Below are 27,350 nucleotides of genomic sequence, written 5' to 3' on the forward strand. Positions count from 1 at the left end.
GAAGGATTGGAGAAATAATCAATTATGAAAAGATGAGGAAGGCACCGGCAGCTTCCAGATTCAGGGGAGTAGATTTAAAATGGGAGCAGCTTCTTCCTGAGAGGAGTGAAGCTGTGAAATTCTCTGCCCAATGAAGCAGTAGAGGCTGCCTCTTGAATGTTATGAAAGATGCATCGATTTTTGAATAGTAAGGAAATTAAGGGTTATGGGGAACAGATGGGTCGGTGGAGCTGAATCTTTGACGAAATCAGCCACGGACTCACCTGTTTCACATAGGTATCTATCTTACCGGTGCCCAAGGAGAGTATGAAAACCTGTCTAAATGATGACTATCCACCAGAGGCACTCACATCAACTGCAGGCATGTAACGGCACAGTCGAGGAATTTTGCTGCTACACAAGCCGTCTAAAAAGGAATGTGCAGGAATTTTGAGACAATTTTGCACTGTGATTTATCCTGCAGGACACCTACAACTTTTTGGAGGAAGCCTGCAGTGTAAATAATACTGGAAAAATTCATCGACAGTCATCCACTCTACTGCACGTCCAACCACCAGGACTGTTGTACTTGGGTGCTTGCAGTCAAAAAAGGTACTCAGTGTGAACGACCACTTGGGCAGTAATTATGTTAATTTTTTTTCTGCGTTTTTTTTTTTCCCCCGACATTGCCGTCTAAAAAAACCATGTATTTTGAGAGGCTGGTGTTGAAGCCTATCAGCTCCTGTTTGAGTGGTGACATGGACCTGTTCCAATTTGCCTATTATAGCAACAGGTCTACGGCGGATGCCATCTCACTGGCTTAACACAAAGTCCTGGAAAACCTGGGTACCAAAGATGCATACATCAGAATGCTCTTTATCGACTACAGGTCAGTATTTAACACCATCATCCCCTCAGAGGCCAAGACTTGGGACTCAACATCCCACTGTATAATTGGATCCTGGATTTTTTCATCTCCAGCCCACAATCAGTGAGGATTGGTAAGAACATCTCCTACACAATCTCAATCAGTACCAGCACATCACAGGGCTGTCGTCTTAGCCCCCTGCTCTACTCACTTAACATCTACGACTTGGTATGACAGCAACACCATCTACAAGTTCACTGATATACCGTGGTAGTGGATTGTATAAAAAGGGGTGCTAAGTCAGCATACAGAAGGGAAATTGAAAACTTGGCTGAATGGTGCATCTGCAACAACTTCACACTCAATGTTGACTTTAGGAAGGGAAAACCAGAGGTTTTACAATCCAGTGATCGTTGGGGGGATCAGAGGTGGAGAGGGTGAACAAATTTAAGTTCTTGGGAGCCACTACCTCAGAGGATCTTTTCTAGACCCAACACACTAATGGCATCATGAAGAAAGCACATCAGTGCCACTACTTCCTCAGGAGTTTGCAGAGGTTTGGTATAACATCCGAAACCCTGGCATATTTGTTCAGATGTGTGGTGAAAAGTGAGCTGACCGGCTGCATCATGGTCTGGTATAAGGTCACCAATACCCCTGAGTGTAATGCCCTTCAAAAGGTAGTGGACACAGACCAGGACATCCCCACCATAGAGAACATCTACAGGGAACGCAGCTATCAGAGAGCAGCAGCAATCATCAAGGATCCACACCACCCAGCACACGCTCTGTTCTTGCTCCCATCAGGAAAGAGGTATAGGTGCGACAAGTCATGCACCACCAAGTTCAGGACACAGCTGCTACCCCTCCACCATCAGACTTCAGAGCAACAAATTCAGTCAGGGACTTAGTTAAGGACTCATTCTTTTGCGACTTTATTGATTTTTCTTCCCTGTATTGCACAATCAATTTGTTTACATTTCTTTATTTGTTTACATGTGTACATATAGAACAGTTTTTTTTTTGCATTGCCAATAAGTGGTAATTCTGCCTCGCCCACAGGAAGAATAATCTCGTTGTATGTGATGTCATGTGTGTCCTCTGACAATAAATCTGAATCATCATCTTATTGAATGGTAGAGTGGTTTCTGATTGAGACTTCCTATCACCACACACCTACCTCACTTTCTGGACATGATTTTGATTAATTGTAACCTTCGGTCTAGTACCTTAAACCTAGTTGACTAATCCTGCCTCAAGGCTCTCTACAAAGCTTTGTAAGTTGGGGCTACTCAAACCAACCTTCAGAGCCTTCATTTAAATAAAAATTATAATAATCCTTTAACTGCCAAAGGGTTCAGGCCCCAAATTTTTCGTACTAAGGGAATTAAGTAGGTGGCGATGAGCCTATCATCAGATCAGCAATGATCTCATTGACTGGCAGAGCAGGCTTGACTCCCGTTCCTATTTCTTATGTTGATTTCCCCTTTCATTCTTGTAGATGCTGGGTGACCTGCTGAGTTTTTCCAGCACTTCTGTGTATTGTATTCTGCAACATTTTCCCCATTTTCTATGATTGCTTCACTACTCTCTTATGAAGAATGACCATGTCATATATTTCTAAAATGACTAAAATTATAAATGCAACAACAATATGTCTACTAAAGATCAAAAAGCAACTTAAAAAGATGTGAAAGTGCAAAAAGCTGTCCTATTCTTTATTTTTAACCTACCTTTTTCCCAAAGATAGGAACCAAGATTATATAATCTGTTCAATTAAGAAGCAATCCTCCCTTGGGGAAAAAATGATCTTCCTTGCGTTGAAAGCTTCTGTTTTTTAGTGAATGTTACTTTGGGGATTGGCTCAGGGTGCAAAACATTCACAGAATTCATGACATTTTCCAGACAGCCTGGCACCATCCAGTCCAAATCATAAACAAAATTAATGCTTTGGAAGAACAAAAGAACAATGATTGTTTATTCAAGAAAAACTGGATGGGACATTTGCAGGTCATATGATTATGACTCATGTTTGAGGTACTTGAAGAAGCAAGTCAGAGAAATAAGATTTTGTGTGAAATAGACACTTGTGCTGTTCCACCTTGTCAGAAGAAACAGTGATCCACTGTGACCATTGTAATGGTCATTTTGATGGATCCCTATCTGGGTAAAAGAAGCACAAGAATTGCTTAATTGGATTGTTACCATTCTGATGCTTATTGTTTCCCCTATGCAAAAAAAGAGGGGAGTTGTGACAATCATTTGTGTGAAAAGACTTCTCTGGAAGTAACTCAACAAGGATTCATGAGTTAAAGGCAGTCTGATCACTCTGTGTTTCATTTACGTCATAATTCTGAACAGCAGTTTAAAAGTTCTGATATTCAACAGTGGATTTCTAAGACTGAACTTTGGTAATTGACTTTCCAGAATTGTGCCCAAGCTGTAATGGTTTAGATAACACATACACACACACGTATATTTGTGCATAGTTGGGGTTAAGTTTAGATTTAAGTAAGATGTTATTAGTAATTATTAATAAAAATATTGTTTTAAAAAATAACATTATCTTGCTGAATTTCTGTGCTGCTGGTCTATGATGTAACACTTGCCAGTGGAATAATATGTGGTGTGTAATGTGATCAGCTGTTCTTCTCATTATTAAAACAAAATAATCTTAAATTTTTATCTGGAACAAAATAGAATACTGTATTAATTTACATATAAAATTCCCTTTATGTGTGATTTGGTCCCTAATAAGATCTCTTCCAACTATATTTAATTTATTGGAAATATGTTTTGTGTTGGTTGTAGTATTTCTCAAATAAATGCAAACCTGATCGCAGAGGAGTTCTGTAAAATTTGAACAGTCAATGTATTCAGCAGCTTTTAATGGTTGGAACCACTTCTTCTGGCAGAAGTTAGATAAGAATATCTGTTGGGTTATTTAAATTCTTTGTTCCTGAGGCAGGATTAGTTTGTGAGGGAATACATCTCATGATGATTCTTCATTTACAGATTGCAGCTGCCATTAATCAGATATTTTAAGGGACATTAAAAATGAGGTACCATGCTCAAATAATAGAATTGTGATTAAAAATGTCATAATCCCCCTTATCTTTTAGCCTTGGTTGCAGTGAACTTTGAAAAGCTTCTGTAAACTACAGTATATAAATAGAACCAAGTGTCTGAATCTCTGTTTGTACAGCTCTGTTTGACCAGTCCTTACTTGATGCACAGATAAAGTTCATTGTTATTCAGATGAACATTTACACAAGCTAAAACAAAAACAGAATGCTGGAGGAACTCAATGCGTCAAACAGCATTTGTGGACACAAAAGGTGAAAGTCAGAGCACTGCATCAGGACTGAGAAGGACAAGGAAAGATCGCCATTATACAGCATTTCAAGGGAAGGTGGGATAGAGGCTGGTAGGTGATGAGTGGAACCAGATGGGGAAGGGGTGATGAGCAGATTGAGCCATCTGGGGAGAAGAGGGATGGGAGAAGAGAACAAAAGAAGATAACTAGGTAGCTTGGCGAGTGTGTATGGGCAGGAATATGGGTTATCTGAAATTGGAAAATTCAGTATTCATATTTTAGGCTATCCAAGTGGAATATAAGATGTTCTTAAAAATTGCATTTGGCCTCTCTGAAGCAATGGAGAAGGCTGAGGACAGGCAGGTTGGTGGAGAAGACCTGGTGAGTAAATGTTTTGAGTGATGGATGAAGTGCCAATCAAGTTAGCTTCTTTATTATGGTAGTTCTTGAAAGTTATTGGGTGTTTCCATCACACTCTTGACTCAAGCCTTGAAGTTCATGGAAAAGATTCAGCAAATCCAGAGATACATATCTCACCTCAGATTTATCTTTCTTTTATATTTATGCAGCTAGTCCAATTAAGTTTCCGATTAATGATGATCCCAGATGTTAATGGTGGATGACTCAGAAATGAAGCCTGTAAAGCAGGAGTAGCCAAACTGCAGCTCGCAAGCCACATGACATATAATGTGTGGCTCGCAGAGCTCCTGATGGCCCAGTGACCCATCTGAGCTCCCAAAGCACCAAACTTGGACTTACCACCCGGTCCTGTTTGTCCATTGGAACTCCTGATGCTCTGAACAACACAGGTACTTACTGAAGTCAAAAGTCGTAATAGCCTTCCCCCAAATTTTACCCTAAAAGTTGGTCCATAAAATTCAACTATTACACTCCTATGAACAATTTGTACTTTTTGATTATTGAAACTAATATAAATTAGCAGTTTAAAAACTACATACATGATTAAATATTATTACAAACATATATTTCTTAATATATATATAGTTTTGTAACAAAATGTGCATGTAAAACTAAAAACGTGTATTTAATATTTTTTTCATGTCTTGAAGCTCTCAAACATCTGAAGTTTATTCTATGCAGCTCTTATATTAAGCAAGTTTGGTCACCCCTTCTAGAAGAGTGGGAATGGTTACTGCCTAGCACTTGGGAGATGGTAATGTTATTTAGTCAAATTTTCCCAAGTCCATGCTGAATTATCATTAGGTTTTTCTACATACTGACCTAAGAAACCTCTGCAGCAACATACAAGAACCAAGATGATTGACTTCCAGCAATCAGAGCCATCTTCCTTCATGTGTGGTATTATTCCAGTCAGTGAAAAGTTTCCTTTTTGATATGCCTTGACCTCTTCAATATGTGCCGAACGTAGCAAATCAAATATCCTTTTATACAGAAATAAAACCACGGATTGTAAAGAAGAAATTATGAATGTCGTTTTGCAGCATGACGATGGCCCACTAACACTGACAATAGCATATTTTAAAGTGCCAGTTTTACATATTGAAAAGTTGAGTCCCAGTGAGGATAATGGATAATTTTATTGACAGCATGTAGGACTGATACTGAGCTCAGGGTTTCACAGGAAGTAATATTTAAGGAGATAGCATATGTGTAATAAACATAAGGTAGTGATCATGGGAGATTTTAACTTCCCTCACATTGATTGGGATACCCATACAGTAAGAGGGCTGGATGGGCTAGAGTTTGTCAAATGTGTGCAAGATAGTTTTCTTAATCAATACGTAGAGGAACCGACTCGGGACTGTGTAATACTGGATCTCCTGTTAGGAAACTGTCAGGTGTCTGAGGTTAATGATGGAGAACAACTCTATTAGTTTTAGAGAAGAGCAAAGAAGGGCCTAAAGTTGAGGTCCTGGATTGGAGAAAAGCAAATTTCGAAGGAATAAAAATGGATTTGGGGAGTATTGAGTGGGACATGATTTTTTTCAGGAAAGGATGTAAATGAAAAATGGAGAATATTCAAAGAAGAAATTTTGGGAGTACAGAGTAGATATGTCCCAGTGAGGATCAAAGGAAAGGCTGGAAGTCATAGGGAGCCTTGGTTTTCGAGGAATATTAGAAATTTGGTTAGGAGAAAGAGGGAGGTGTACAAGAGGTATAAACAGCAGGGTGATGAGAAATTGAAAGAGGACTACAAGGAGTGTAGAAAAAATCTTAAGAAAGAAATTAGAAAGGCCACAAAGAGGCTTTGGCAGGCAGAGTAAGAATAAATCCAAAGGATTTCTATAGGTACATTAAAAGCAAAAGATTAGTAAGGGATAGAATTGGACCCCTTGTAGATAGCGAGGGTAGGCTATGTGAAAAGTCAGAGGAGATGGGGGAAATTTTAAATGATTTCTTTTCCTCAGTATTCACTAGGGAAAAAAATATTGTACCAGTTGAAGTAAAGAAAAATAATGGGGAGGTCATGAATCATATAAGGATAACTGAGGAGGTAGTGATGGCAGTGTTTAAAAAAGATAAAGGTGGACAAATCTCCGGGTCCGGACAAAGTATTCCCAAGGACACTCAGGGAGGCTAGTGGGGCCATTAACAGAGATATTTAGGATGTCACTGGTCATGGGGGTAGTGCCAGAGGATTGTAGGGTGACTCATGTTGTTCCACTGTTTAAGAAAGGGTCCAAATGTAAGCCTGGAAATTATAGACCTGTGAGTCTGACGTCTGTGGTGGGTAAGTTGATGGAAAGTGTTCTGAGGGATGGCATTTATAACTATTTGGAAGAACAGGGTTTGATAGGTAGTAAGCATAGTTTTGTCAGGGGTAGATCATGCTTAACAAACATAAAGTTTTTTGAGGGGGTTACAAAAAAGATTGATGAAGGGAAGGCTGTGGATGTTGTCTATTTAGACTTTAGTAAAGCTTTTGACAAAGTTCCCCACAGGAGGTTAGGAAAAAAGGTGGAGGCATTAGATATAAATAAGGAGGTAGTGAAATGGATTCATCAATGGTTGGATGGGAGGTATCAGAGAGTACTGGTAGAAAATTGTTTGTCAAATTGGAGGCCGGTGACTAGTGGAGTTCCTCCAGAATCGGTCCTGGGTCCAGTATTGTTTGTCATATATATTAACGATCTGGAAGTAGGGGTGGAGAATTGGATAAGCAAGTTTGCGGATGATACAAAGACTGGTGGTATGGTGGACAGTGAGGAAGATTACCATAGCTTAAAAAGAGATAGAGGAAAGCTCGAGGAGTGGGCTGAGAAATGGCTGATGGAATTTAATACGGATAAGTGTGAAGTGTTGCATTTTGGAAAGGCAAATCTAAATAGGTCATATATATTGAATGGTAGACAATTGAGTGCAGAGCAACAAAGGGATTTAGGAGTTATGGTAAATAGTACCCTCAGAGTTGATACTCAGGTAGATAGAGTGGTGAAGAAGGCATTTGGAATGTTGGCCTTCATAAATCGGAGTATTGAATTCAAGAGTTGGGATGTTATGATGAAATTGTATAAAGCATTGGTGAGGCCAAGTTTGGAATACTGTGTGCAGTTATGGTCACCAAATTATAGGAAGGATATAAACAAAATGGAGAGAGTGCAGAGAAGGTTCACGAGAATGTTGACAGGATGTCAGGGTTTGAGTTACAGAGAAAGGTTGAGCAGCCTGGGGCTTTTTTCTCTGGAGCGTAGAAGATTGAGGGGGGATTTGATGGAGATGTTCAAGATTTTAAAAGAGACAGAGAGTCAACGTGGATAGGCTTTTTCAATTAAGATTGGGGGATATTCAAACCAGAGGCCATGGTTTGAGATTGCAGGGGGAAAATTATAAGGGGAACATGAGGGGAAATTTCTTCACGCAAAGGGTGGTTGGGATGTGGAATAAGCCTCCAGCAGAGGTGGTTGAAGCAAGGACGTTATTTACATTTAAGGAAAGACTGGATAATTACATGGAGGGGAGCGGATTGGAGGGGTATGGACCAGGTGCTGGTCAGTGGGACTAGGAGGGAGGGGATTTGTTCCGGCATGGACTAGTAGGGCCAAACTGGCCTGTTCTGTGCTGTATATGGTTAATGCAATTCTTGCTAAGGCATTGAGTATTGAGGAAGATTAGAACTATCAGTCTTATGGTATGGGCCAAAGACATTACTTCAGTCTCCTTATTATTTCACTCTATGAATGGTAGTTCATCCAAAATTTGATGTTGAACAAGCAGCAAGGAATAGAGGTCTTGGGATGGGGAAAGTTAACAAAGTGTACTTCAGGAACAGGATATAGATTACGAGATGTGTGTAGCAGAGGATTGAAAGGAAATGAGGAGTGAAGTTGAAGCGATAAGTGTGTGGACTTTGAAGAGAACCCATTTCAGGCAGGTTTTTGGCCACACAGATAAGATGGAACGAATGAAGTTTGTGTCTCTGACCTGGACAATGCAGTCGATATGTTTTTTTTAAACTATTGTGTGGTTGACTGTAAAAAGATCAAACAAATGTGTTTCACGTATGAGCTCTAGCAGCAGATAGAGCTGGATAGATTTTGATAATGGAGGATGATAGAACATTTTAAAACTTAATTATTACCTCTCCAACACAAGGTTCAGATTGGTGTTGCTCATTTTAAAAGTTTTGCTTATAATTAAGTTGATGTTATGATAAATGATAAGTCATAGTTCAATAAAGATTTAAAGCACAGTCATATCAGACAAGTCATTCCATCAGAAACATGTTCAAATATTTTCCAACAGCTGATGCAGAATCATTCGATATTGATCATCTGGAAATAAATGGTGCACGTATTGCCATATTACCACTATTTCCCCTGCCACCGTATCAATGGTTTGAAAAGCATTCAGTTAGACAGTATCTTTAATTTAATGTTCTCATGCACTTTTCAGAGAATGGGGTAAAATGTAAAGTGACAAATTTTCTAAATCATTCTGGGTGGATGCCACTGCAAGGATGGGACGGAAAATTTAGTAAGGTAAAACCAGCACCTGATGTTGAGAGTTGGTTGTGTACACAATATGTGAGTTATACTATTGAAGGACAAAGAGGAGCCATTTATAAACAATACAGTAATGGTTTAGGTTCGCCAACAGCAATATTCTGTGGAAAAGAGAACACAAGAACTGCCTATGTTGGAATCTTGAGCAATGATAAGCTGAAGGGATTCAGCGAGAAAGGCAGCATCCGTGGGGAGAATGGTCCAATATTCTGTGGTGGTTCGTGGTGCCGACTGCTGTGTGGTAACTGGCTGAGGAGGACAACCGATCGATGTATTTGTTCCATGTTCTCGTGTCTTTGCAAGGTCATTCCTTTCGCCGAAGCCATGTCCCTCCCACCCACACGAGATGCTGTCATCTCTTAGGTTTTATTTTCCATCAGAAGACTAAAGCAATCCATAGAGAGGAAGCTAGTCTTGTTGTGGCGAAGGGAGAAAAATGTGGGCGTTCAGGGGAAACGATTTCATCTTCACATTCCCCAGATTCGGGTGCCACCAATAACCGCCGACCCATGAGATTTCTTCCCCTATCAACGTACCTTTCATGCCTCAGGGTTTCTTCCGGGCAAGTAATGTTCCTTCCGATATTGTTTGCCTGGGCCACGGTGCTTCATCCGAGCTGATCCTCCAGAAATGGTAACATTTTAAACCTGACAAAGGCAATGGGCATTAGGAGAGTCGAAGGACAATTACAATGACCTGCCTGCAGAACGAACTTACAAGAAGTAGGACGCGATTTCAGGAAGCATGCTAGACTAAATAATGAGGGCGAGATGCCTCACCTTATGTTGATGGAAAGTAGTAAATGAATCATGGAGGCAGAGCACCAGCAAAAATGGATATTAAACCCACTGCAAGATCTGTGGTTAAGAATCTTGTGGCAGCTGAACTCCTCCGGAGGAGCACTAATCATTTAAATTGTTTCAGCGATTTGCAAATCATCCAATTTAGTAAAAAAAAGCTACCCCACAAATCGTAAATCACATCTTGTTAGATTTGCAAATTATTTTCTATCATGAGCTTTTAAAAAAAAATGTTTATCTCGAATTATACAAAATCCCTAATTACAACACGTTTTATCTCTTGACCTGCTGAAAGATGGACCATTTGGGAAAGATAAAGAACGTCAAACCCATGTTTCAACAGCACAAGCAGGATACTGGTCCCACAATCTCAAAGCTGGAATGGAAACAATTCATCCTTATTTTTGAGGGACTATCAGAATTAAATGATTATGTGTCTTACAAGTGTTGTCATCATTGCTCAGAGCTTGAAGAAGGGCTCATATCCGAAACTTTGCTCATGTGTCCTTATCTTTGCTGTATAAAGTGCACTGTTTGACCTGCTGAGTTTCTCCAGCCTTGTGTTTTTACTGCAGTCATTGCGTCTGCAGACTTTCGTGTTTTACTTATTCCTAAAGAGATGTTAAACCCGTTCTACTTCACTGCAATGTTAAAATCTCTCCGTAATGTGACCAGAAAAGGGGACAGACTGGTGGCACTCATTGACATCTTTACCGCAGCCTCGGGTATCCCGCGCATGTCCAATCCTCCCCCCAACCCGCCCATGACGTAATTTCCGGTGACGTCAGGCTCTGGCTCCGCTGACCGAGGGCGGGAGGGCGACGGCCGTTGGTGGGTTGCGCGTATCTGTCGGTACCAGCCGGTGAGTGAAGGAACACGTCTGGGTCACTTTGTTGGGGGCTTCGTTTTCAGCCTGGGGATGGGTGTTTTGCTGGGAGAGCTGCCCCCCCCCCCCACCACCGTCCGTGAGGGATGGTGCGCAGCGTCTCGCCTCCGAATGGTGGGCTCCAGCGCCCTGTCGCAGGCCACACGCCGCACCTTGTGATGGGCGCCTGGCACAGTCTGAGCTCCACGTTGGTGTTCATGATGGGTTCGCCCCACGATCAGATTTAAAGCTACTGGAGAGTTGTGGCTTCCTGAATATTAGTCCCACGGGGCGAGAATTGAGAGAAGCACGACTTTTTGTTGTTGTTGTTGATGGAAAAGAGTTTGCTGGTCTACTTTTAAATAACATGAAATAAGACACTGGTGGTTTGGTTATTTTCTGTTTCCTCCTGAAGACAATTTCTTCCATGGGATTCCCTGCTTAACGAAAGTGGTCTTAAAGAGAGGGTGAAACGCTTTGCCTGGATTTCGTGGGGATTGGGCCATTCCAACCATATGTTGGAAATTGGAACTAAAACCAGAACATTCAAGGAATACTGAGCAAGTCGGGCAACATCCATTGTTTTAATTTTTGGACTTTCTTGCTCTTTTCAACTTTTCTAAAGTTTGTATATTTAATAGGCACTTCAATCCTAATCTAGGGTGGTGTGGTGGCATTTCAGGAACATTGGAGTGTGTATTCAATCTGCAGACTTCTAATTTGACTGCTACCACAGAGCCAAATCTAAACTACTTCACTTTGTCCTATAAGTTTGTGCTTATTTTTCTATTAACTTGGAAAGATTTTGTTTGAGAGAGAAATTGTTAAAGATGAGTATTTTGGGCTTTACTCGGGCATAATTCCAATACATCCAACAGTTTCCAAATCGTACTAAAATGTTTCCTGTGTGTATTTGAAACGCAATGTGTGCCTTAATTGGTCTCTGAGTGATTATTCTGATTAAGACTTCTCTATTATGGACTGATCTTACACTTTGTGACATTAAAAAAATTGTCCATCTCAACTCTGCTGTTTCTTTTCCTGTTCTAAGATGACTAATTTTACTGTATTCTGCTTGCCCTGCATGTTTCTTGGTCCTGTTTTCACACCACTTGATGGTCCTGTTTTCACACCACTTGATGGTCCTGTTTTCACACCACTTGATGGAATTTGGGCATTTAGAAATATTTGAAAAGAATGCCAGTAGAGGAGACTAAAGTTTGTGGTTCTTGGAGAATATGTTATTGGATGGAATAAGAAACTTAAGTAAATTCTGATAGTCCCTCAAAAATAAGGATGAATTGTTTCCATTCCAGCTTTGAGATTGTGGGACCAGTATCCTGCTTGTGCTGTTGAAACATGGGTTTGACGTTCTTTATCTTTCCCAAATGGTCCATCTTTCAGCAGGTCAAGAGATAAAACGTGTTGTAATTAGGGGTTTTGTATAATTCGAGATAAACATTTTTTTTTAAAAGCTCATGATAGAAAATAATTTGCAAATCTAACAAGATGTGATTTACGATTTGTGGGGTAGCTTTTTTTTACTAAATTGGATGATTTGCAAATCGCTGAAACAATTTAAATGATTATGAACAATATTGGAATTATTTTCCCTTGTTTTATTATTATCTTTGACCATTTGGTCAATTGATTTCTAGGTCGCAAAACATTCTCGTTCACCCTTTTCCCTTTACCTAATCTCTTGTATGCCCATCAACCTCTCACCCCCACCTCGGAGTAATATACAGTGGCCAAAATACCTATCAGCATGTCCTTGGGATGTGGAAGAAAAACTCGATCAGGAAATGTTCAAGTTTCACATTGACAACATCTGAGGCCAGAATCAAACTTGGGGTGCGAGACCTGTGAGGCAGCAATGTTAACTGTTACAAACCTTTTATTGCATCCTTTGTCATATTGACCATGTGATGTATACATAGTTTCATGGTCTATTTCCAATTTTGTAAAGTGCATTTCTGCCATTCTCTTGGGTAATCTGCAGCATTTAGCCATGCTTTTTAAAAAAAAAAAGATTTAATGGTATCCCAGAGCCTCCCCACAAATATGAGGTTGTACCAAAATCAGAATTTATTGTCCAACAAATCAGGAAGTTTGGTGTTTTGCGACAGCATCATAGAGCAAACGTTCATATAATAACCATCTTACAACATTACTATAAAAAAAAGTAAAAATAATAGTGCACAAAAAGTAAGGCAATGTCTATGGCAGTGGTTAAGAAGCTGATCTTGTGCTGTTGAGTGCTCATCTTTAGGCTCCTGTGTCTTTTTTCCAATGGGAGCAGAGTGAAGAGGGCATGGCTGGGTGGTGGGGGCTTTTGAGGATAGAGGATCGACAAAATCTTTGTATTTTTCCTTTCTCCCCAGCAGTAAGTGTGAGGTTATTCACTTTGGCAAGAAAAATAAAAGAGCTGAATATTATTTAAAGGGTGAATGCTGTAGTGCAGAGGGACTTGGCAGGGCTTGTGCATGAATCGCAAAAAGTTAGGTTGCAGGTGCAGCAGGTTATTAAGAAGGCAAATGGAATGTTGGCCTTCATCGTTAGAGGAATTGAATTCAGCAGTAGGGAAGGTAATGTATAAGGTACTGGTGAGATCGCACCTGGAGTACTGTGTCCAGTTCTGGTCTCCATATTTGAGGAAGTATATACTGGCTTTGGAGACGGTCCAGAGGAGGTTTACGAGGTTGATCCCTGGGATGAAGGGGTTGACTTATGAAAAATTAAATCGTCTAGGATTGTATTTGCTCGAGTTCGGAAGAATGAGAGGAGATCTTATAGAAACATATAGGATTATGAAGGGTATGGATAGGATAGATGTAGGAAGGTTTTTTGAGCTGGCCGGGGAAACTAAAACGAGAGGACACAGTCTCAAGATTCGGGGGAGTAGATTTAGGACAGAGATGAGGAAAAATAGTTTTCCCAGAGAGTAGTGAATGTTTGGAATTCTCTAACCAGGGAAGTGGTTGAGGCTGCCTCATTAAACATTTTTAAAATTCGGTTAGATAAATTTTTACATGATAGAGGAATTAGGGGATATGGGGAGAAGGCAGGTAGGTGGAGTTAGGTCATAAATTAGATCAGCCATGATCATATTGAATGACGGAGCAGGCTCGATGGGCCTTTTTTGGCCTACTCCTGTTCCTACTTCCTATGTTCCTACTGTTTCTAGGTCTTGATTTGAAAATCAAAGCCTTGATTTTTCTAAAGAAAATGTTCTTGTTATGGTTTTCAAGTTTCCCATTTTCTTTGTCCATTCCTGTTTTTGGTGTCCTCAAGTGTGGCAGCATTCAGAAGTATTGAATCCTCCAATTTTGGTTCTCATCATCCCTGAATTTAATTACTGGTAATCCTTGCATTATGCTAGTTCAGATAAAGGAAATTTGGTCTTGTAGAATTGATACAGCTCACAAATTCTAGGACAAAAAAATAAAAATTTACTCTGATGAAACTTGCTGTGGGGGGGGGGGGGGGAGAGAAAGTAAATACAAAAATTATTTTTTTCAACTGATTTCTTGATGTACGTGCAGATGACTTGGGTTTGCATTGTGTAAAATGGCAATGTGCACTGTTTTCTAGGAATGCAACCCATCCAATCATACATAACACTGTGATCTGTACTCCACCATTAACATTGATATCCTTGTGGAATTTCACCTTCTGAAAACAACCTGCCTTCTTTAAAATCTCCTTAAAATCAAACTGTTTGATTAAGTATTTTTCGATACTTGCATTTATTTTCTTGTGTCTGTGTCGAATGATTTAAATCCTGTAAAGTGGCTTGGGATACATTTGCTCTGATATTGTATAGATTCAAAATTCAAGTTATCATGAATTTAATTGACTATTCTACTTGCACTAAAAAACTTTTCTACTTCAGATTTTAACTAATCTATGATGTGCACAAGTTTTCCTATCCTGAAGTGAATTGGTCACTTTTTATTATTTTTTTTGGGACAGACTGAAAAATGTATTTTAGTTTTGCGTGGTTGACTAAAAACTTTGCCTAAGTTGGAATTTTTATATTTACATTGGGTTTTTTTTTAAAAATGGGGTAGAGTGCACATGTTGAATTGTTTGGAACAGTAACTGAAGGTCTTTGCTAGATTTCCTCAATTTCATCATGGCTCGTGGACAGCAAAAAATACAAGCCCAGCAGAAGAATGCAAAGAGGCAAGCTGAAAAGAAAAAGGGGGGATCTGATCAAAAAGCAGCAGCAAAGGCAGCCCTTGTGCACACATGTCCAGTTTGCAAGGTAAGGGAATCAGACAGATAGTTTCAATAATACTTAAGTATCTTTCAGAGGTGTTCTACTGCAGTACCCATTTTTTTTGTTGTGTTTAAATTGTGATGGATCTTGCTTTTAAAGTTTGTTGCCAGTTCCAACAGTAAGATGATAATAAAACATAATTATATTCACAAATATTGTTACAAGTGAGTCTTGTAATTCAGAAGCATTATTTCTTTCCAAGTCTCCCATGTGATTGCTCTTCAGACTCACCATTGACCAAGGACTTAATATGGCTGTAAGACCGGCTCAAAGGCTTTTAAAAAAAAATTAATATAAAACCACTTAACAAATATATCACAATATTTCAAACTTAATCCAAGTACATGTGGTATTTTATTAAAAAAGGAAAAGAAAAACCTCCTATAAATCCCCTCCAACCCCCTACAAACTTTTTAAAAAAAGGGACAAGAAAACTACAACATTAAACCTCTTCCTCCAATCTCCATCAATTTTATTCCAAAGTTCAATTAAATGTTTCAGCATGGGCGTTTCTTTATTTGCTGTTAACAATCTTGCATTCCATTTATATATAAAATGTTATGGATCTGTTTCTCCTATTTTATCAAGTTCTATATTTACCCATGTTGGAATATTACTTAAGTCATATATTAATAAATCTCAAATGTGATGCTTTATAATAATTCATAAAATTGGGGAGATGTAAACCTCTAGATTTGATTACTTCCTTACATTTTTGATAATCTCCATTAACTAAAGATATAATTTCACTTTTCTCCCAATTAATTTTATATCCCGATATATCTCCATATTCTTTTATTCTAATTTTAAGTTTTTGCAAAGGATTTAAAGGATCTGTTAAATAAATTAAAACATCATCTGCAAATAAATTTATTTTATATTCTTATTGCTTTACTTTAATACCCACAATCTTTGAATCTTGTCTTATTGATTCAGCCAAAATAAATAAAGCTGGTGACAATGGGTAACCTTGTCTACTTGATCTTGTTAATTTAAAAGATGTTGAAATCTGTCCATTTGTCACTACCTTTCCAAAAGGTTTTTTTATACAATGTTCTAACCCAATCTATAAACATTGAACCCAATTTACATTTATCTAAAACTTTGAGGAAATCCCATTCTAATGTATCGAATGCTTTTTCAGCATCCAAAGTCTCTGCCACACACTCCCCTTTTTTTAGTCAAATGTGTCAAATTAAGAAGCCTTCCTACATTATCTGTTGATTTCTAACCCTTAACAAATCCAGTTTGATTCATATATATTAATTTTGGTAAATATTTTGCCAATCAACATTTAATAATGAAATTGGTTGACAAGACTGGTTTCATTGGATCTCTATCTCTTTTCGGAATTACGGTAATAATAATAATAATTAAAAATGATTTCGGCAAAGAATGCATTTTCATAGTGTAATTTAACACCTCCATAAATGGATGTATTAAGAGATCTTTAAATTTCATAAAATCCTATAGGAAATCCATCTTCTGGCAATTTATTATTTTGCATTGAACTCATTACCTCACTAATTTCCTTTGCTGAAAATACAAAATTCAAATCTTTCTGCTCCCTATCATTTAGACTAGGTAAAGTAATTTGAGATTAAAAACTTGTCTATCTTATTTTCATCATGTATTGATTCTGAATGATATACTGACTCAAAGGCTTGATGTACATTGGAAAATGAGCCTCCTCTTGACACCCCTTAGCCTTTCCACCAACCACAAGGTATGTCAGCAGTGTGCTTACCTGGATGATTGCATCTGCACCAATATACAAAAAGCATATTGCCATCCAGGACAAAACAGTCTGCATTATTGGCAACCAATCTGTCACCATAAAAAAATAAATTCCCTCTAGCGCTAGTTCACACAAGGTTGCAGTGTGTACATGTACATACTGCATTCCAGCTGCTTAATTTGGCTTCGCTAATCGCACCTCCCAAACCTGTGACCTGTACCACAAAGAAGGATAGAGCATTGATTTCATATGAGATCAATGAGATGAACACCATCCTGTTTTGGAAATATATCATTATTCCTCTGTCATAATTTAACTGTCTTTTTGTCAGTGAATTTGATCTGTGATTTAATTCTATATGTCCACCTTTGCTTCATTTCCACAATTTCTTTGCTTACTGATCTTAGACAAAGAGATTGTATTTGATGCTCAGTCAAATGTTAATTTGCAGAAAAATTGCAATGTTCATCTACTTTTGGGCGGCATGGTTGGCATAGCAGTTAGTGCAACGCCTTTACACTGCCAGCAATTGGGACGTGGGTTCGAATCCCGTGCTGTCTATAAGGAGTTTGTAGGTTCTCCCCGTGTCTGCAAGGGTTTTCCTTGAGGACTCCGGTTTCCTCCCTCCGTTCGAAACGTACCAAGGGTATAGGTGGACCTGTGGAAATTTATTTTTTAAATAAAAAGTGTAAATACTTCTGAAAGGTTCAGATATAATTTTTAAATTGTTTGCTCATCCAAGACTTGCAGAAATATTAAGTTCCTCTTAATATTGTAAATTCTGATCAAATAGACGTCTAACTATATAATTAAAGACTTTAAATTTTGTTTTTAATTCTTGTTGGAAATTTCATTTTAATCTGTACTTCCTCCAAGACTCCAAGAACTTTGCATGATATTTTAAGTGTGATGTCAATAATTTTAATAACAAGAATTATTTACCATTATATTTTCTATTCCAGACACAGATGCCAGATCCCAAAACCTTCAAACAGCATTTTGAGAGTAAACATCCTAAATCTCCTTTGCCTCCTGAGCTGGTAGATGTGCAGGCATAAATAAAATCACAACTTGGATTTGGGTAAGAAGTTTTTCAAAATTCACTTTTCATTGCTTTTTTTTAGAAAAAAAGGGTCTGTTTGCAGCTTTAGGTTCAGAGTGGCTGATATTACTTTAATTATGGGGAGACAGTAGCATGTGATAGTTACTGGTCTAATGATCAGAATATTGGATTATTAATATGGTAATTGGAAATAAATTCCTAATTTGGCAGCTAGTAAGTTGCACAATTGAGGCTTGTATCTTTTGGTTTTTCTGGTTCTGATATTTTTGTACAAACAAATTTAAAACTTGACCTAAAAGAACTTTGAATAGAGTTTGCGAAGTAGGTATTTTCATCTTTTACTATGAAACTTTAAAGATCATTTTATCACTTTATAGGGCCTTTTATAGCGGGAAAAAAAATTGTGATTGTAAAGGCGGATATTCTCCCTCCTCACATCGCTGAACCTACCTCCATAAATCCTCTGCATGTGACTAAAACACTGAATCTGATCCTTCCTGAGGCTGGTTGCACAAGTGGAGTGGAGTGCTCTGCCTCACTCCATAAATTTACTGCCGCTGCAAGTGACAGTCTAGGGGTGGGCTAATGATGTCACGATGACGCTGTTTGCCCAGGACCCAGTAATTGTAGCAGAAAAATCGCACAAGTTCTGTAGGTCAGAGACCCTCAGTATGCCAGAGGGGCAGTGCCGGGTAGAAGAATAAATGGTGACTTTGTTACCCATAATTCCCTGTGCAGCTGGAGCTGGACTGCGTTTCCCAGAGTGGTTCCAGCTGTGGGGGAGGATTATGGATAACCAAGACAGCCATTGCTCACCATGTATGTATGCTGTCATGTTGACGGGTCACACTGCCTCCATCGACTCTGAAGGATGCTGCAGCAGCCTTTTAGGCCTTCTTTATAAAAAAGTAAGTGCACCACCATAAAAACACTCAATGATTTGTGTTGTGTAAATAGTGCATGCAATCTGGATGAAGACTTTGTTAAGCATTAAGATATTCTCCCAAGCACATCCGCTTAATGCATCACAAAAACATGTGAATGAATTCCCCAATGAAAAATACTCAACTTTAGCATCTGTCATCTTGTGTATCGTCACAGTTTTCAACTTTATTTATAAACCGGATCCCTAGTAGCAATTAAGTAGCCTTCATCAAAGATGACAATCTTGTTGCACAAGCCCTATGGCACACATGTCAAACTCTGGCCCGCGATATAATTATATTTGGCCCACAAGATCATTTCAAAAATGTATTAGAGGTGGCCCGCCCTGCAGCGAGAGCTGATGCTGTTTTTTGGTAATGTCACCCCCACCATCCTCCCCCTTGATTGCACATCCTTCCCCACCCCCTAACTATCCCCTCCCCCCTAAAACCACCCCCCTTAAAAGATGGCCAGAATATTCTCAAAAAGGAATCCAGAATGGTAAAGTTCCACAAACCTTCTGCTGGGAATCCTAACAACACCCGGGCATCAGATCCACAGGACGCGGAGGGAGCAAGAGTGTTGCAGGTTGACCGTGCAAACTTTGAGAACGGGGAAAACAAAATTATAACATGAGAAGTCTGTCGATGTCATCAGCCGGCAAGCCAGTTGGAAGGCTCCCCGCACAACCAGTCACTTCTCCCACCTGTCGAGTGGTGCGGCGGATTGGCGAGCGCCTGTGATTTCCTGTCGGCGCGACGGACATGGCAGGCTGCGCACGGCCCCCGGGCAGCGCGAGCCCCTTGCGACTGGCACCGGACGGCCCTTCCACAGCGTGAGCGCACTTCTCCTGGTCGCCACGGCCTTCAGCGCTTGCACCCGCGCGGACCCCAGGGACGGCTGGTTCGGCCCTGCACGTAAAGAGAGAGATGGTGGCTGTCCGCAAAGGCTGATCGGCAGCACGCTGGGCCTGAGTGGGTGGGTAAGCAGGGGTGGGCAGAGGGTGTAGGTGAGGAGTAATGGGCAGGGTAAGTTATGGTGGTGCGAGGGGCAGTTAGAGGGAGGGATGAGTAGAAGGAGGGGTGGATAGGGAAGAGGTAAAAGGGGAGGGGTGATTAGAGGGTGAGAGACGGGTAGAGGGAGGAACAGGTTGAGGGGAGAGGCAGTAGAGGGGCATGTATAGGATGGGTAGAGGCAGAGCGAGTGGAGTGAGGGGTGAGTAGAGGTTGGGTAAAGGACTGGTCAGGTAGAGGGATGGTGGGTCGAGGGTGAATAGAGGCCTAGAGCCTGAGGAGTGAGCAGGAAATGCCGAGTCCTGATGCAGGCCAAAATGGACACAGCCTGTGGATGCTGACTACATCTCCACAGGGACCAAATATGTTTCCCTCAGGTCAAGCAAAGGGTGAACTTGAGCTACCAACTCCTGACCTGTAACATTATCCTCCTAAAGTTATATCCTAAAGTTTAACATTACATATGTTGAAAGAAGAGAAAACATGCAGATGTTGTTGAAAATTTTCAATAAATATTTAGTTCGGCCCTCGACTTAGTCCAAGTTTTTAATTTTGGCCCTCCGTGAATTTGAGTTTGACACCCCTGCCCTATGGGATACTTCAAAACAAGCAAAACTGCATTGACCTGAGCTTGATTCTGATCTCTGGTGCTATCAAGTTTACATTTTCTCCCTTTGTGGGTTTTTCTGCATTTCAAATTCCTAATAATTGGCTATTGTAATTCATCCCTAGTGCAGATTCTTTCTTTGGCTTGGCTTCGCGGACGAAGATTTATGGAGGGGTAATGTCCATGTCAGCTGCAGGCTCGTTTGTGGCTGACAAGTCCGATGCGGGACAGGCAGACACGGTTGCAGCGGTTGCAGGGGAAAATTGGTTGGTTGGGGTTGGGTGTTGGGTTTTTCCCTCCTTTGTTTTTTTGTCAGTGTGGTGGGCTCTGCGGTCTTCAAAGGAGGTTGCTGCCCACCGAACTGTGAGGCGCCAAGGTGCACGGTTTGAGGCGAGATCAGCCCACTGGCGGTGGTCAATGTGGCAGGCACCAAGAGATTTCTTTAGGCAGTCCTTGTACCTCTTCTTTGGTGCACCTCTGTCACGGTGGCCAGTGGAGAGCTCGCCAAAGAACACGATCTTGGGAAGGCGATGGTCCTCCATTCTGGAGACGTGACCTACCCAGCGCAGTTGGATCTTCAGCAGCGTGGATTCGATGCAGATTACTGGTGAGAGATCTAGTGGGTGTGGTGGTGAATTCTACTAATGGACATGTGTCAGAGTGCTAGAGATATAAATAGGGAGAACGGGATTACTCTGAGCTGGAAACAAAATACAATTTAGTACAGTTTTAAAGAAAAAAGCTTGTGCTTAAAAAATGGATACTGCATACTGATATATTTATTGAGTTTAATGTGGTATTGATTTAGTTTCCAGTTGATGTTTAACTGGCAAATGTGACCTTTTACCCAGCAACTTGGTGAACTGCAGCTAGCCAGACTTGTTACATTCTGCCCTTGTTGCTATTTAAAGTACTGCATTGAATGCATTATGCCACTCAAAGTAATGTTCAACCTCCATTTCAGTTTCTCAATGGTTGAATTATAAATGAAGCATTCCAGGTTAGGATGCAATCATTTTAATTTCCATCCAGCATTGTTTACTTATCTCAAAATCCTAACTGGGGTAATGCTGTCATTCTGAATTTAAAAAAAAAAGGCAAATGTTGGATTTTATTTCAAATGTGACCATTCAATACAAAGAAGTGTACAAACAACCTCTGGTTGTGCTTTGCTTTAGGGGGATGTTGCCCTCTCATTGGTCAGCTGTATATGAATAAAGTTAAGAATCTTCAAAGTATTCAATTATAAATGTTTTGAAAAATCTGTGTCATTTAATTTTGCTCCATTCTAACCATGCATTATGAACCATGTCTTTGTGAATCCATTTTCTTTCTTGATTATCCCTGTTTATTCTTTCATTTTTCGTGCCACCTCTCCCTTAATGGAGTATATAGGTAACTAGTGCTTGTATAACAGATTCAGAATTTCACTGGTTGCGGTGGGGGGGTGGTGGGTAGGAGGGAGCAGTGTTAGAAATGATCATAGGCATGGAAAAATAGGAGTGAAGAAGAATTGGTTTATTTTCCTTTTTCTCCTTTTCTGGCCCTCTCAATATTAACAATAAAGGGCAAGGATGCAGGTAGGTTTGCTAGTGTGACTCTGGTGAGTTTAAAAAGGGGGAGGGGAACCAAAGTAAAAGAATAGATGTAGGGGAGAAGAATGAAATTGAAGACAGAAGTTGTATGCACCCATTAGTAATTAACTGAGAGCAAGAGAAGGAGATTTTCTTAAATGTATTTATTTCAATGCTAGGAGCATTGTGAGAAAAGTAGATGAGCTTAGAGTATGGATAGATACTGGAATTATGGTAGCCATTAGTGAAACATGGCTGCAGGAGGGGTGTGATTAGCAACTAAACATACCAGGATTTTGTTGCTTTAGGTGTGAGAGAATAGGGGGAAGTGGGGGAGATGTTGCAGTGCTTGTTAGAGAGAGAGTATTACAACGGTGCTTTGGAAGAAGGCTTGTCTAGAGAAGCACTATGGGTGGAATTGAGTGGGGAAAGAAACGGTAACACTATGGGGGTGTATTATAGACCAACTAATGTGGAGAGGGAACTGGAGGAACAAATTTGTAAGGAAATAGATATATGTAGTAAGCACAGGGTTGTAATTGTGAGAGATTTTAACTTTCCACACATTGATTGGGACACCCATACTGTAAATGGGCTGGATGGTTTGGAGTTTGTTAAATGTGTGCAGAATAGTTTGCTACATCAATATATAGAGGTACCAACTAGAGAAGGGGCAGTGTTGGATCTGCTATTGGGAAATAAGATGGGTCGGGTGATGGAGGTGTGTGTTGGGGAGCACACATACTATTGGTTTCAAAATAATTATGGAGAAAGATAGGTCTGGACCCAGGGTTGAGATTTTTGATTAGAGAAAGGCTAATTTTGAGGAGATGAGAATGGATTTGGAAGGTGTGGACTGGGATAAATTGTTTTCTGGGAAGGATGTAGAAGGAAAATGGAGAGCATTCAAAGGTAAAATTTTAAGGTTACAGAGACAGTATATTCCTGTTCAGATGAAAAGAAAGGTTAAAAGTTTTAAGTAGCTTTGATCTTCAAGGGTTATTGGAAATATGGTTCTGAAAAAGAGGTGTACAAAAAGTATAGACAGCATGAAGTAAATGAGGTGTTATCGGAATATAGTGAATGTAAAAAGAATCTTGAGGCTAAGAGGAGATATAAGATTGCTTTGTCAAATAAGGTGAAAATAAATCCAAAAGGTTTCTACAGGTATATTAGGAGCAAAGGGATAGTGAGGTATAAAATTGGTCCCCTAGAAGATGAGAGTAGATGTCTATATGTAGAGCGAAAAGAGATGGGGTAGATTTTGAACAGTATTTACAAAGGAGAAGGATATTGATCAGCGTAAAGTAAAGGAAATAAGTAGGGAAGTTATGGAAACAATGATGATTAAAGAAGAGGTAGTACTGGCACTTTTAAGGAAAATAAAGGTGGATAAGTCTCCAGGCCCTGACAAGATATTCCCTAGGACCTTGAGGGAGGTTAGTGTATAAATAGTAGGGGCTTTGACAGCTATATTTAAAATGTCGTTAGTAACCGGAATGGTGCCGGAGGATTGGAGGGTAGCTCGTGTAGTTCCATTGTTTAAAAAAGGTGCTAGAAGTAAATCTAGTAACTATAGGCCTTTAAGTTTGACATCAGTAGGTAAGTTAATGGGAAGTATTCTTAGAGATGATGTATATATAAATATTTGGATAGGCAAGTTTGATTAGGAACAGTCAACATGGATTTGTAAGGGGAAGATCATGTTTGACAAACCTTATTGAATTTTTTTGATGAGATTACTGGTAAAGTTGATGAGGGTAGGGCAGTGGATGTTGTATATATGGACTTTAGTAAGGCCTTTTATCAGATTCCTCAGGGAAGGTTAGTTAGGAAGGTTCAATTATTGGGTATTAACATTGAAGTAGTAAAATGGATTCAACAATGGATGAATGGGTGATGCAAAAGAGTAGTGGTAGATAACATTGTCGGATTGGAAGCTGGTGCCTAGTGATGTGCCTCAGGGTTCAGTATTGGGTTCATTACTATTTGTCATATACATTAATGATCTAGATGATGAGGTGGTAAATTGGATTAATAAGTATGCAAATGATACTGATAGGTGGAACTGTGGATAGTGAGGAAGAGTTTCAAAGCTTGCAGAGGGATTTAGACCAGTTAGAAAAGTGGGCTGAAAGATGGCAGATGGAGTTTAATGCAGATAAATGTGAGGTGTTACATTTTTGAAAGGGCTAATCAAAATAGGACATGGTGAATGGTAGGGCATTGAAGAGTGCAGTAGGGATCTAGGACTAATGATACATAATTTCCCGAAGGTGAAGTCACATGTGGATAGGGTGGTGATGTTGGCCTTTATAAATCAGAACATTGAGTATAAGAGCTGGGATGTTATGTTAAAACTTTACAAGGCATTAGTGAGGCTAAACTTGGAGTATTGTGTACAGTTTTGGTCACAAAGGTATAGGAAAGATATCAACAAATTGGAGAGAGTGTAGAGAAGATTTACTAGAATGTTACTGGGGTTACAGGGCCTAAGTTATAGGGAAAGGTTAAATAAGTTATGTCTTTATTTGGTGTGTAGAAGGTTAAGAGGGGATTTGTTTGAGGTATTTAAAATTATTAGGAATATAGATAGAGTTGGCATGGAGAGGCTTTTTTCTTTAAGAATGGGGGAGGTACAAATGAGAGGACAGGAGTTGAGAGTTAGGGGGCAAATGTTTAGAGGAAACATGAGGGGTGACTTAGAGTGGTGAATTTGTGGAATGAGCTTCCAGACGAAGTGGCGGAGGCAGGCTCGGTATTAGCATTTAAGGAGAAGTTAGAAATGTATATGGACATGAAGGGAATGGAGGGTGATGGGTTGAGTGTAGGTCAGTGGGGTTAGATGGTGGAAAGTGTTCAGCATGGACTAGAAGGGCCAAGTTGTATGGTTATATGATGTGACTGGGGTTTTAAATAAGGAAAAGTACTGATTATTTCAGACTTTTGGATAATCGCACTGATGTCCAACAAATCTATTTTTCCACTGTATACATTTTAATGTGCCAGCTATAATTGATGTAAAAGCATTTATTAATCTTGGATTTATTTACACAAATGGTTAATTTTGCATTGTAAAGGACTGTAACATAAAATAAGTTGGAGTAGAGTTTATTCACTAGAATGAAAAGATTTTTCTGTAACATCTAATCAAAATCGTTAAAGGTAAAGGTCCCATTATTGCTACATAATACTACAGCAATGAGAATTATTTTTACAAAATGAATAACCAAATGAATGGTTATCCATAAGATTTTAACTTTTCATTAAAAGTAATGTTTGCTACTGTGCTAGAGCTTGGTTTTATATGGCAATTATTTTTAAAGTTATTTTATGTTTGCTTTTAGACTTGGAATTCTGCTGGCATGATGCACTGAAAATTACTACACAAGGCCTGGAAAAGATGGAGAACATTTGATTCTTCAACCTTTTCACTTTCTACTTACTACTGAACTGTTGATGTTTAATCTTTTCATGTTTTGGGACAATGAAGCATTGAAGACATTTTTGTTTGGGGCTTTGCTAAGGTGCCAATTCTTCAAGTGAGTTGGGTGAAAGCTCGTACAGATCTCCTGATAGATTAGTACTAATATTAACTTCACTACTTCTAAGCACTGGCATCATTGTAATATTAGTACTGCTGGAGTCTATTACGAGAAAGTACGGGAGTTTGGATTTGTGGCTTACGGCTAGTTTATTTTGTGAGAACCAGAATTGGTGAATACTGTTGGAATAGAGTACTGGCCTATGATTAATAAAATTCATTGACCTCCCTGAGTGTAGTCCAGTCAGCCTATTAACATATGTATTTCTTGTACAACTTGTGTTTGGCACCTTCTTTGTAGAAGGGATGTTGCAATATATTAAAAATGGTATCCCTTTTTCAAACAATGATAATTGTGATGAGTCCATTAAGATAATAGGGTCTATCTCACTGGATGTCCCCAGGTGATTGCAGGACAATTTATTCTCAAGACCACTCCTTTTGGTTTTAAAACATTTGCCCTTTGTTTGATTTTATGAGCTCCATGAATCATATAATAGGATTCTCAACAATTCAACATGTATTATTATACAGACATCAGATGTTTCAAGCAAACTTTTGAAGAAACAGTCATTTGAAGCTTAAATACTACTTCAGAGGATGTCTGATCTTTACAGGTATTGTGTTTTCAAACTTTATAGCTACAATTTGTGGAGTTAACATTTGTTGGAAAACTTAAATTTGTATATAGCAAGTCTATTGGCTAGTCATGTTTTTTAGAAAAATTGCTTGATGGGATTTCTCAATCTAGAGAGAAATCAATTATCACTGACTCAAATTCCTGTTTGAAATTGCATTATCTAGGATTGCAATAGCTTGTATTTCACCTAGACGTGCTTCTAGTCCTTAACCTTACTTTTCCTATATTCTGTAGCAATCTTGCCTGATCATACAGTATTTTGTGATTTAACTGGAGCTCATTGTAATTTCAATAAATATCAAAAGCACATTTTCTTAGAATGGCTCAGAATTTGCTTTATTTTGGTGTTTGAATTAATAATGTGTAGAACTTGATCATAGTCTTCAGTAACTTTTCAGGATTAAAGATTCTTGTAATGATACTTTGGTTAGAAATGCAATACTGTTGTAAGCACAGTGTATTTTATGATTTCAGTACTGTAGTCTTTATTTTGAGGAACACAATTAATGAGTAGCTCCCAGTAGATCACTTTTGAGAGCTGTTGTGCGAAGTGAAGCAAATATAATGATACCTTGTTTCAAAAAGTACTCGTACATATAGCGTAATTAATTTGGGAGGTTCAATACTGAACTGTTGGTATTGCCTTTGGGATTGTCTGTTCTCCCCTGTGTGTATATTTCTCCACATCCTCTTCACTGCCAACCAGTTTAAAAAACCTGGGATTGAAAATGTTATCGAATAATAATAGTGGCTATATATGATTTGTTAATCTTCATTTATCATTTGTGGATGCATAGATTTAAAGATGAGGCAGAAGTATAATTTGTACACTTATCAAGCTTTATTATAAAATTTTAAAGTTGCTAATTTTGTGGGTCTGTGGATGCAAATTAATGTTTTCAAAAAATACTTTGTTCTAGGTGAATGGTACCAAGTTTGAACAAATGAGAATTTACATCTGAAACTTTGGACAGACTGCAAGAATGTGGGCTTTTCTGAATTTGAAGATTGGGAAACTGAACCGAGGGGGATTGCAAATAAATGCTGGGATTCAAAAAATTAAAAGTTCAGTGCAAATTCAAACTAAACCAGGGAAGGGGGTTTAATGTATAAGGAGTATCAGATGCAAATCATCTGGACAAAAAATAA

The 27,350-nt window shown here is 39.1% G+C and overlaps 1 protein-coding gene across 2 annotated transcripts; it reads left to right on the forward strand.

The window, feature by feature from the left end:
* The first annotated feature begins 566 nt into the window (after window positions 1-566).
* LOC138741443 (zinc finger protein 706) lies at window positions 567-26,521 on the forward strand. 2 transcript variants are annotated; one of them, XM_069895557.1, is made up of 4 exons: window positions 567-591; window positions 14,935-15,083; window positions 17,799-17,917; window positions 25,365-26,521. In XM_069895557.1, exons 2-3 carry the CDS (start codon window positions 14,952-14,954, stop codon window positions 17,892-17,894), a joined length of 228 nt encoding a protein of 75 aa, XP_069751658.1. In that variant the 5' UTR covers window positions 567-591; window positions 14,935-14,951; the 3' UTR covers window positions 17,895-17,917; window positions 25,365-26,521. The 2 variants fall into 2 exon arrangements, with proteins under 2 accessions (XP_069751658.1, XP_069751657.1); XM_069895556.1 differs by lacking the exon at window positions 567-591 and adding an exon at window positions 10,706-10,810.
* Window positions 26,522-27,350: the final 829 nt, after the last annotated feature.

This window comes from Narcine bancroftii, chromosome 8 (assembly GCF_036971445.1).
Source record: "Narcine bancroftii isolate sNarBan1 chromosome 8, sNarBan1.hap1, whole genome shotgun sequence".
NCBI classification, from domain to species: domain Eukaryota; kingdom Metazoa; phylum Chordata; class Chondrichthyes; order Torpediniformes; family Narcinidae; genus Narcine; species Narcine bancroftii.